A 12,500-nucleotide genomic window follows, 5' to 3' on the forward strand; every position below is an offset into this window, starting at 1 on the left:
ATGAAAGAAAACGATCAATGATAAAAAAATAATTATTATTTAAACTGAGTCAGCTACCCCACCAAGGCTACAAGTGAGCCACAGAAGACAGATTGACCACCTAACAGCCGTATCGTTCAACTGTTTCCAACCAACCCATCAATTAGTGCTCAACATGGCTAAGCCAGCCAATTATAAATTTACAGTTGCCAGTGTTTACAGGAATGCAAAAAAGATCCCGTCCCCTCTTCCCCTTTGCCTTTTGCATCTTTTCGTCCCCATTCTCCTTCTTCTTTTACAGGTATACGCCGGCCCACCTATCTATTGTAACCATACGTCATTTCATTTTGTAATACCTTGTAAGACATGAGTACTTGAACAGTCTAAGGACATTGAAGAAAAAACCAAGAGAAGCTAGCACCCACTGTGCATCATCTTCAGAGAAGCGAAGTGGAATCACAATCAAAATCAGGATCAAACCAAGCCAGTCAAACAGATTGTAATAAAACTGAACTCCTTTAAGGTAGCTCAAGCGTTCCCTGCAACACAAACCAAATTCTGATTACAACGCTTAGTGATGTCATTAGCCTGAGGAAGATTAGGTTACCACAAGGCCGGCCATCTAAGGTTGCCATGACAATGCAATATGTATATAATTTTTGGGAATCGCTGCAAGACGACCGGCGCAGATATGGAGTACGCTGCACCTTCCTCGATTACTTTTGAAGTTTTCGAAGGGAAATAATGCACCATGAGAGTCCAGGAAGTGGTTTAATATTTGAATGCCTCTGCTTGCCCAGGCTTTATAAAAAATCGACTTTCCACCTATCGTAATAAAATGCTTGTTCCACAGTATTCCCTCTTTCATTTCCTTTATTTCATGGGGTGTTCTCACACCAAATACAGGAATAAGTGGACCTCCTTGTGCATCAGTTATGATATGTGCTGTGACTTCTCGGGTTAATGACTTCAAACATGGGCTGTTTTTTTGTTTTTTTGTTTTGCTTGTATCAATATTGTATGCGCCTTGGCTGTATACGCTGTGTACGCTTTCATTAGCGTTGTTGTTGTTGTTTTTTTTCTTTTGGGGGGGGGGGCTAACTTTGTTTTACTATAATATGTCCCTTCGTTGTATTACGGTAACTTTTTTTTTTTAATATTAACAGTAATGAAAAAATATGAAAAAAAAATAATGTAATATATGGGTCTTCTATGTGAAAGCAATGCAATGCAATTCAGCAATAATTTAAAAACTTGGTCATTTCTCAGCTATTTCATGTTGTGGAATTGTTCATACCTCTTTAAAACAATGAGATTCCATGTTTGACCATGTTTGTAACTATATGAATAATAGATATTATACAAAACTTTCCTGAATCTAGCACCAAAGCATTTTGGGTTGGTTCAGCCGGTGCTCAACAAATTGGAATTTGAACTCATTTTCAATTTGACCTACCATAGCAACTAGAGAAACCAATCCCCTTAAAAAAACGATCTACTTTTTAAAGTCTTAGCAAATAGTTCATTATGACTTCATTTAAATAGCCGATCCTTAACTATACCATTATTACTCATTCAGAATATTTCCCCAATTCTGATTGGCTAAAAGCACACGCATAATTCACAATAACCAGCTACTGATGATCAAATTTGGAAGAATTTTGCGTTTTATGAACCGATGACGCCAAAAGTGCAGCCTTCTTGCAGGTTAATGCACCCTTAACCGAGAAGACCTAGGGACGAGATTGAGTTGGTTTGGTTGTGAAAACAAAAATGGCGGACATTTCACTCGTTCCAAGAGTAAGAACTAGGCGAAATAATAGCTAAAAACATGGCAAGAACAGCAAGACGACATCTCGAAGGGCGACATCTGCTATTTGGAGAATATTTGCGGAGCTGAGCAACCCTAAACGTGCAGTATCGAAGGTGAACTTACGGAGCGCGTCCAAATATCGGTAGGGAACCCGATTATGGGAAACGGACCCGACTAATTTTCCGATAGTTCGGAATCGGTACCGATCTGTAGGCACCAGTTGCCGTTTCCGATTATGATAAAAACTTTGCCTATTCCATCGGAGCCAATTGACATTCTGATGTTCATATGTGTCATCGTCATATTATATTATGTTACCTGATATAAAATGAAGCGTGTCACGAAACCAAATGATGAAAGAGTCGTTTCAAAAGTAATTTCTATCGACTGCACCTATAACAAATAACAATATTGTATGTTCCTGTATGTTGTGTTTCAAGTTTGTTGATTTGATGCGTGCATACACGTGCTTTTCGACGTTTTGCAGAGGCATTTCCTTCAGTCGGTCGCAAACACCACGCTACTCCATAAAATTTATTCTATGAAAATTAAAGGGAGTTACCGAAAAAAGGAGTTACATCAGTAAATATTATGACGCAAAACACCACTGTTCTTCGTTGATACATAGCAAACAAAACACCATACTGAGTAGTGTGTTCTTTACTCGATAAAAACAATCAATCCAAAAACATAACCAGACTTCACTTTCTCGAAACACAACTGGATGCATAGACTTGCTACAAGTAGACCTCACGGGTTTCCTAGCGAGAGCAAAACCATGGATAATATAAACCACGGGATGAACTTTTACGAAAATGTGCGTCTTTCATTCAACGATCGTTAACGAAAGGTGCAATGCGATCTGAGGCAAAAAAATAATACCAACCAATTAGATTGCGGCCTTAGATTGTCTCCAGGGAATTAGCAAAAGAACTGAAACATTCCCACACTCGTGAGTCACGGCAGACACGGAACAAAGTTTACAGGAGCTGCCAAAGAGAGAATGGCGACTTAGCTGTTCTGTGAGCTTGAGCAGGGTGCCACGTGAAATTGCTTTCCACTCTCAGCACTTGGGAAAATTTGCCCTTGACTCAAGGTGCTGACTTCTTGACAAAAACCAGAACCTTTTTTTACCGGAGTGTTCAACCAACGCAAACTGTGCATACATCCGGTAAGTTTGACGAAATTTAATAGCGGAAAGAGAATCGATAAAGGGAAAACCAGTTAAACGCCTCCTTCAGTCACTAATTTTTGAGTTCATGCACGATGTCCTCTTCTCTCCTGTGGCAATTCAAAAAGTTAAAGTACGCAACATGGTAACAACATTTGCATTTTGGTCGTGGATGTTCTGACTTCTTTTTATTTTTTTCGCTTAAAGTCCTAAACTGTTTATTCCTCCAAAGATTCTTATAGTCATGCGTTTTGGGTTCCGGTTAGCACAGGCCCAAGCTATTTTAACATTTTGAGATCGATATTTGGACGCGTTCCCTTAACATCGATCTGATTGATGGAGGTAAGCATGTTTTAGCCATGTTTTTAAGCTAGGAATTACTTTGAATGAATAATAAAACAATTATTGAATTCGGCTTTCGTATTATCTCGGGGGGTGTTATCCGCCATGGCTTACGGCCTCGACGGAGAGCACAGTCCTCCTCGATCTCCATAATTCTTCATAAGATACTCAGCCTCATTCCTTAATTGTTACATAGGATGATAAATTATATATGCTTATGAAGTGGACTCCTATTACTAACACAAAATATGACAACAACTAGGAGAGAATAGAATTCCAAGGCCTGACAGAACTTAAGGCTTTTACCACTTATACACCATTTCAACAAAAAGTTACTAGCCACGAAAGAAGTCTGTCCACAGAAACTAGGGTCCAACATCCTTCCATAATCATACAATATACAAAATAAATTATTTAAAAGGAAAATTCCGTGTAAAAAGGAGAAGTTTAATTCCCGGATCGAGTTTTCATGGACCTAAAAGAGATTTTCTAGGAACTGAATCCAAAAGAAATACAATGTAAACCCTAAGTGTTTATGACATGTGACAACATACTTCTCCATTTCATTGATTTCATCAGCAACATAGCCAACAATGAAGAGTACGACAAATATCTCACAGACCATTCTCAGGTGATCAGCACTGCCATGGTACTGGGTTGGATCATCTCTGGTTGAACCATAGAGCAAGGCAAATGACAACAGCAACAAAAATGTCACATACAGACCTGTGCAAACACTAAAAACATAAAACAAAAACTTTTCATTATTCATTTATTGCATCTGTTGAAGCGTTTATTCCAGAGTAATAGTTACAAAATTGTTTTATTACCCTAGCTACTGCCTCCTCAATTTAATTATCATAGTAAAAATATTATAGTTTCTGGTGAAGAAAAATACAAGAAAATCAAAAAAGGGCATGGACGCGTGTCCGGAGTTGAAGAAGGTTAAGTTTGGGCAACTTGTCATTAGTAAAGTTGACACACATTAACCAGATGTTTCCTCAAATGTCTGATGACAATTTAAGCTCCTGCTAAAGTCTCGAAGAACTGAATATCTCATGAAAGGAGCCATAGTGTAACTATTTTTAAAATTTCCTGAAACTCATGACAAGCAGCTTTTAAGCCATAAAAGAACACAGTCTTGATTTGTTAAAGATAAAACATACAACAACACAACGTTATCAGTTAGGGCTGAAGTTGTTCTGTCCTGAAAATTCAAATTGGTGGATTATTCTACAGCTGTACCTCAGAGCAATTAAAAAAAATTGCTTCGGAAATTACAAAACAATTGTACAACTGAATTCTAAATGAATTTCTAGTTACGGATTTCTGTTAACCAATAATTCCCTGAAATTTATTTAGCATACTGATTATATCAATAAAAGCTGCTACTGGTATATGCAAAGTAAAATTGTCAACTTTTCTTGGCTGCTGTTTGCAACGGTTATAATTGGTCAAAATGGAATTTAAATACATTTACCACGTAAACGGCCTTTCTGTAGGTTTAATAATAAAAATAATCATGTTTTATTGCAGAGTATCCAACAAAGTGAGGTTCTTCATCTACAATATCTACATCATAAATCTTCACTATAAATCGAAAAAAAAAATATAATAAAATATAAATATAAATTATATATATAATAAGAAGAGGAAGAAGAAAATAGAGTGTATACATGTTTACAGTTGTGTTTGCTGTTTAAGATTCCTTATATAAAAGGTGTTTCTTATTATGACTAGACTGTTCACAGTCCTCTATTTTCCCGTAAGATCATCGAGATCGAGCGCTTCGCGTTACGGGCTGCCATCTTGCGTGAGTGTCAAAACTACTTAGGGGGCGCGGGCGGTTTGGGAGGAAGCGAGAAAAATAGCTATAATCCCCGACGCCCGCCCCCTCGGTACATTTGAAAATCAAGATACCCGTGACGGTAAGACGCGGTATATCTAAACGATCTCACGAAAAAAAATAGGGGGCTGTGGACAGTCTACACTATGACAGAAGGAATTGTAATCAGTTATGTTTCTAAGAGCTACAGGGAGTTTATTAAAAATTAAGTTGCTGCCGAGTGCTGAAATGTCCCTGATTCTCTCAGAACAGAAAGGACAGGCGCAATAAAAGATCTTAAGCTATAAGCACTGACCTTGTGTAAATTTAATTTAAGATATTCTCCTTCTCTGTGTAAAAATGGGAACATTCCTATGTGGGGAAAGCACATTGCTGCATAACAAAATTAAATACTGCTTTCCACCCTACCGGGATCATTACTTAAAAAACGAGCCACCTTAATTTAACCTCTATTCCCAGTTGTCATATTTCAAAGTTTTAACATTGTAATCACCTGAACCAAAAACGAGCAAAGTTTTTCCACTTCCTTTTAACAAGCTGTCTTATAACTGGATGTTGAATGGATTCCTGCATGGAAACATGAAATAGAAATACTTCGCTTATTTAGTCATCATGAAAACTAATCAAAAACAGTTGCGGGCACTGGATCATCCTGCCACAAATAATTATGTTGTCAATTACTTTACAATACATGAGACATGTTTCTCTTTTGATACTGCCTTTCTGATCCCAAGTGACGTGTATAATGAATAAATAGGTCTTAAATAATGTAACTACAGCTGTATTTCATACTCACTCTCTTAAAGGCACAGTTAAGTAATGCATGCACCATTTCACGCAAAATTGTTGGAAATCAATGTTGCTTGTTTTACCTTGAAGAAGCAACTTGATGTGATAAACAGTATTTCTTTGCTTCAGGTTGCTACAAAAAATGTACCTTAAACAACCTGCTGTTCAGGGCTGAAGAAAGGTTTTTCTACTTTCTGCAACAAGTTGCAAGCAGAGAAGGTGTGATTAATTCACACTGACAATGTCATTTGAACTACATGTATATAGTTAACAGCTGACATTTTAAGTTATTTTTTCCAGAGTGAGAGTAGGGGCTCAAGTGGATGTTTTCCTGCAATATAACCCAAAGGGGGTGAGGTGCTCTGGATTCCAAATGACATGGTTGATCCAGTGGAGGCAAAAGTCAAAACCAAAAAAATCCCCAGGACTTCCACCAAACCCAAAAAATTAATCCAGGCACCCAATTAACACAATGGACAGGCCTACAGCTGTAAATGAAATGAAACTTTGTTTATAGATACACCCCGGCGGCGGAACCCTTTGTGGGGTATGCATAACCGTCTATGGCATATTTAGTACAATGTATGAGATACAATGTAATGTGTTAAAAGTTTAAACAACAACAACAAAAAACACATTTGGCTGTACTTGTTTTGCTGAACTATGCAGCCATTACATCTGAACACTTCAACAAAATTTCGGATTACTTTGAATGCCCCAAAAAACCTCCTTAATTCAAGACAAACAAAAAATACTCACCAAATTTTTCTTCCCCCAAAATTCTAGAACGGAAATTACATTCAAACCTAAAAAAATGCATTGATCATCCCTGTCACTGAGAATCTGGATTACCCACCATCCCCCCCCCCCCCACCACCTCCAAGGAATAGAAAAATGAAAGGGCCTCAATGCCAGTTACAAACCTTATTTGTATTGTTAGCAATGGAGGTGAGGCAAGACTTAGATTTCCAGCTGTAATCCCCATCAGTGGGATCTCTACCACAATTATCTCCTTCCAGTATTTTGTAGTAAAATTCATAAGTTGTGGGCTCACTTGGCTCAGAGTCCCAAGCAAGTTCAATGTCCTTCTTCATTTGAGATGAATAGTCTTCTTTGTACTTGGGTAAGTGTCTCCAGTCAGGGTACACCATACAGTTCAAGATGGCAACAACACTTTTCTTAGAGGGCAAAACAAAAATACTTTAATCAGAAAAAAAGGTTTAATGTTCTAAATTCAAAATTACTGGCACCTGACTATTAGAAGCAATCAAACTATAATAATTTAAATACCTCTGACACAAAAGAATTGATATTGAGCTTGTGTTCAAATGAAAAAAAATTAACTGGTACATTTCATAATGCAGGCCTGGATAGGCACTGTGCCTGAGACTGCGATATGGACATGCCTGTGGACGATGAACCATGTTAAAAGCTGTCAATATTACTGACTTTGGTATGGATGACATTATATCACCCTATAAAAGACATGCCAGCATGGAAGGAATTCCCAGTTCAGTATGTGTAACTTGGTATTTTATCCTGGGTTCAAATTTTATTGTTTTTCCTATCAAACTGATAATTAAATTAATAAACCAAAAATAAAACAGAACCACTACATAATTATACAGGGGCGGATCCAGGATTTTTTTTAGGAGGGAGTGCACTCGTCTCTTGCTCTACTTCAACACCAATTAACCACATAGTTTTTTTTTTTTGCAGAATACTAGTTGTATTAGAAAACCACAGGTCATCTCAGGGGTGGGGGGGGTGTGAACCCCCTGCACCCTCCCCCTAGATCCGCCCCTGTTATATCTTTCCTATACCTTCATGTTTGAGTGTTCTGCCAGCTCTTGAAAGCTTATGGGATTTTCTTGGAACTCACAGCTAAAAAGTCTAACGACTCTACAAGTCAAAACAAGTGAAATGGTTATGGCAAGAGATGAAGTGCTTCTGAATACAGCAATCCTGTTAAGACTTTGAGGGGGTCGTAGAAAGTGTCCGTATTAGTGGGGTGTCTGTATTAAGCAGGTCGAATTTAGAGAAAATTAATGTCAGGGCTATTCTCTCCCCAGGGACAAAGCATTGGTCTGTAATAATGAGGTACATGTGTGTTTTAAGTGCCACGGTGTCTGTATAAAGAGGGGTCTGACTGTAGAACTTATGAACAAAGTCAACATGAAAAGACAGGCAAAAATGAAGTCAATAATACCTTTCAGGCTTCATGTTGTCTATGAGGAAAGCAGATACATCATCATTGCAGCTCAGTAATGCCAACTCAACAGGAATTCTCCTGCAATTGTGATTACCAGAATGTGGGTTTGTGGTCACATATAACTGTCCTGGGAAGTGACGTAAAACGGTACGAGCAACAGTTGCAAAGTTAAGCTCTGCGACTAGATGGAGTGGTGTCTTCCAAGACAGTTCATCTTTGTCCTTGAAGTACTTGTATTTCCTTGAACTGTGATCCCTAAAGATTATTGTTATCAAGCGATTTATCTGGAACACAAAATAACACAGTCTTCATAAATGAAAGGTCAAATTATACAGTCAGTGGTCTCCATGACAGACACCTTTATGGGCCTGGCACTATGTGCCTGTATTAGAGAGTTGCCTCTCTTACAGAGAGTTCAATAAAAGGAGTACAAGGACCTACTCAAGATGTCTGTTAATTAAGGCAGAGTAATGAGTTTTTAGCTGTCTGTTTGTTTTCCCATAAATTGTTACTAGAGCCTCTTGCATGAAAAGAACCCACAAACACATTTAGGCAATAGAAAATGTTTTCCATGTTTGCATTGCCTGATTAAACATGAGAGGGGTTGGGAGAATTCGAGACAGTTATGCAAACCCGAGACAAAGTCGAGGGTTTGCATAACTGTCGAGAATTCTCCCACGCCTCAAGTGTTTATATCAGGCTATGCAAACACAGGAAAAAAGTTTTCTATTGCTTTTATGTAAAATAACTTTCCCGAGAAAAAACTCAAAACTCTTTGTATGGCACTGATTAAAAGAGAAATTCTTACCAGTCGCAAAGTCTTGTCCACAAAGTCTTGCATGCATAATCAGTTCTTGTTTTGCAAAAAGATGCTTTCCAAAATACAGATGTTTCTCGCTTAAAATGTCAGCTTAAGCGAAAAAAAATTGACACAACTTCTTTGTAACAATTTTCCACGTTTCAGTCGGTGAAGGAATGGGTAAATAAAGTAAACTTGTTGAGTTTTGAACTTGAAAACTTTTTCAAATTCGTGCTTGCGTGATTGGCGCGCAAAAAGCAAAACATCTTGATGCCACAACCATGTTTACATACTCTCACGCAAACACTCCTCTCAGCTAATCAGAGCATGCGTACTATCTTATTTATTTTATAAACCAGTATATATAACTGTATCACTACATTGTATAGCCTATTCCTATACTCTGTGATGGACTAGTCCTAGCAGGCAGCACAGGCAGCAACACTTAGATCAGTACTTAAATAATGTTTCAGAAAAAAGGTTACACTTCAGCCTTATGAACAAATGGCTTATAAATTGCTGCAGATACTGCAAACTACCGAAATTGTAAGCGTTTAAGGTCTGTGAATGTATAAATTAGTCACATTCAACAGTTTAGTACATGTAGTTTTCATAGTTATTTAATATAAAAAATATATATATTTTACCTGCGACTCAATTAATCTTGGATTTTTCCAACACTTTTCACTTGCAGGCCATTCCTTAAGCAGCACAAGGAGGGGGTCATCAGAAAGTTTTCTACCACCACTTTCATATCTTTCATTTAACAGCTCCACTTTGACTTCATCTGCAGCACTGCTCCAGGAAAAATCTTCTGATGAGCTGTACTTTTCTCGAACCTGTAGAAACAAAAACGGATCTGATCATGGGGAATGTGTGTCATGTTTACTGATGGTTTTCTGAAGAAAAAAAACATAATCAACAATAAATCTGGTTTATCTGCAGGGTGCAAAGAAAGTCAGTTTTACAGCTTGCCATTCGGGTGGGCTGTAGCTAGCATGTACTAGCCCGAAAGTCATTTCAACTAGCCTGAAAAAGATTTCATGAGCAGGATTGATTACAGTTCTTCTGTATTTGAAGTCCCCCAAAAAAATCACTTGCCCATTGGGCAAGTTAAGAACAGAATTCACTTAGCCCGATAGCAAAATCCACTAGCCCGAGACTATCAGACACCACTTGCTTTGCACACTGATCTGACTTTGTTAAGGCTATGGTTTATTCTAAACAATGTTGCACGTATTAATGCCCTAGGCATTTGCTACTTTTATCCTGATCTGAGGATGCAAATCTCGTGTTCTAAAGTGGTTGTGCCAGCTTTATACAAAAGCCTATTTTCGCTATATACCTCTCATTAGCCGAGTTTTCGGTCCTTACTGTAAATAACGGACCAAGTTGTTTTTGCATCGATTTATGGCCCAAGCGCGACATGTATATTTGCCTTGAAATGAGGCCGCAGGGCAATATAGACCATCAATCAACCCTGTTTCCAGGCAATCCCTGCCTACATGTAACAGTTTATTCACGACTGAACTAAAAAAACATGGCATTCACGGCTTTCTGAAGATGAAATAGCTGAATTCCTGACTAACACTGAATGGAAGAAATGCAGGAATATGCAAAACATAAATATTATTGCTCAATGATGTTATCTCCTTTTTAGGAGTGTCTGCAAGAAAAAAAAATTATCAAACTGCTGTGCCTAGAAATAGACCAAAAGTTTAGGAGATAAGTCTAAGAGGAGGTAGCTTTTTAAGAACTTTGAAACATTTTGAATGAATAATAACACAATATTATTATTTAGTAACCCGAAAAGGCTAGTAAAAATTTGTCATAGAAAATCTTCTTATACATGTACATGTGTTTCTTTTTTGCATTAGATTGTGTTCTATCTCGGACAATTTATTGTTCTAAAAGATATGCTTACAGCATAATCAAACAACATGAAAAATGTGCATTTCACAGAACACAAGGTAACCAGGTTTTTATGGATGAGGAAATCTAGCACAGCCTTGCACAAACTTGCTTGTTTCTGCATTTATTTCATTTTCTTTTGCAAGTGGCTCGTTTCTGCAACCTATTTATTATGCAGATCAGATACAGAGATCCTTGGATAGCTTTTTCCAGAAAAAGGTCACTCTCCAGAAATTTGTGAAGAGGAAATGGAATATCTAGGAAAACAACAGACAAGAGGTACATGTAATTTCAAACACTACACAAAGCTCCCAGAGGTGGTAAGAATTAGAAGAAGGAAAGAACTTTCTGCCAAGTTTAACTAAAAAGGCATTCAGCTCGGGCTACAAATCAAGACGTCTAAACAAACAAAATTTTGTAGTGTTTATGGTGAATTTTCTGCCCTCATGTAAAGTACATGAAAGGAAAATGCAAATGCTCATTAAATCATCTATATTTCTTATTACAGACCATCACATAATTTGAACCATCCATCCATACATTAGGTTTCCCCATTTATTAGCACTATTTTCTTGAAATAGTTAGAATATTTTGCAATTATTGAATGAGGCTGAGTAGCTAAATTCAAAAATTGCTTTATTATGCATTCAAAAAAATTCCTAGTTTTAAAACAAGCTAAAACATGCTTCAGAGCTCAAAGTTAATGACTAACTGGTCGCCCTTTGACTGGATTTTTGGTTGTGCGCCAAAAAAAAACACGTGTAATCGCACCTGTGCACCATAAAACCCAAAGCACAGTGCGACTGACTTGTTTCTGACCATACTTACGTACTTGAACTCTTAAGACATTGGAATTACTCGAACTAGCAGCAAAAACGGTAAAAATCTGCCTCAATTTTTACCAGGGTCCGAGTTGTAAAAATTGTGGCAGAACATTGGATATTGAACTGGGAAAAAGACCACAAGTTGGTCTGTGCATGTGTCGGAGAACATCTAACTGTTAATTTTCTTTCTTCTTCAAGTTTGTTTATCCTTCTGAAAACAATTCAATTATACAGAAATAGCGAAAAACTCTGCCCATTAGTTAAGCTTAATAAACAAATTGCACATGAGCAAAAACATGACATAAACGCATTACTCATAAAGACAACTTTGACGTGTTCTTCTTAAGATGCCTTGAAAAAAATACATCAAAGACTTCCAAAATATGCACAATAGATTTATCATAAGTTAACAGCCACCTTCGCATACCAACAAGTTTCTCAGATTTTGGCAGCAAAAACGTGAACTGAAGATGACATAATTATAAACGTGGCACTGTTAAGCTTTTTACTATTTCTTTTGAAATAGACGCTCCCAACATTGTTAGCTGTGCTCCCAAAATTTTCAGCTGTGTGCCTAAAAAATTAAATCTGGCAGCACAAGTGCTCCCAAACTCAAATATAAACTTTGAGCCCAGAAGTTTAGAAGATAGAGAGCAGGTCCGCGAACATACCCCAAATAGTAGAATAATGCCGGGGCGGATATGGGGGGAGGGTGCAGGGGGTGCGCACCCCCCCCCCCCCCGAGATGAACTGCGGTTTTCAAATACAACTGGTATTCTGCAAAAAAAAACTATGTGGTTTATTGGTGTTGAAG

The 12,500-nt window shown here is 37.6% G+C and overlaps 1 protein-coding gene across 4 annotated transcripts in view; it reads right to left on the reverse strand.

Annotated features, from left to right (window-relative positions):
- Window positions 1-12,500, reverse strand: part of LOC140921319 (uncharacterized) — a 22,055-nt gene that overhangs the window by 6,707 nt on the left and 2,848 nt on the right. For all 4 annotated transcript variants that reach the window (XR_012164005.1, XM_073371313.1, XM_073371315.1 and 1 more), the window contains exons 2-8: window positions 9,599-9,790; window positions 8,150-8,436; window positions 7,764-7,842; window positions 6,864-7,118; window positions 5,645-5,718; window positions 3,860-4,042; window positions 336-518 (exon numbers count right to left, since the gene is read on the reverse strand). Coding sequence is in view for 3 of the 4 variants with exons in the window: in XM_073371313.1 (XP_073227414.1) it covers window positions 336-518; window positions 3,860-4,042; window positions 5,645-5,718; window positions 6,864-7,118; window positions 7,764-7,842; window positions 8,150-8,436; window positions 9,599-9,790 (1,253 nt within the window). In the remaining variant the exon portion in view is untranslated. The remainder of the gene's footprint in view (window positions 1-335; window positions 519-3,859; window positions 4,043-5,644; window positions 5,719-6,863; window positions 7,119-7,763; window positions 7,843-8,149; window positions 8,437-9,598; window positions 9,791-12,500) is intronic.

This window comes from Porites lutea, chromosome 12, assembly GCF_958299795.1.
Source record: "Porites lutea chromosome 12, jaPorLute2.1, whole genome shotgun sequence".
Lineage (NCBI taxonomy): Eukaryota > Metazoa > Cnidaria > Anthozoa > Scleractinia > Poritidae > Porites > Porites lutea.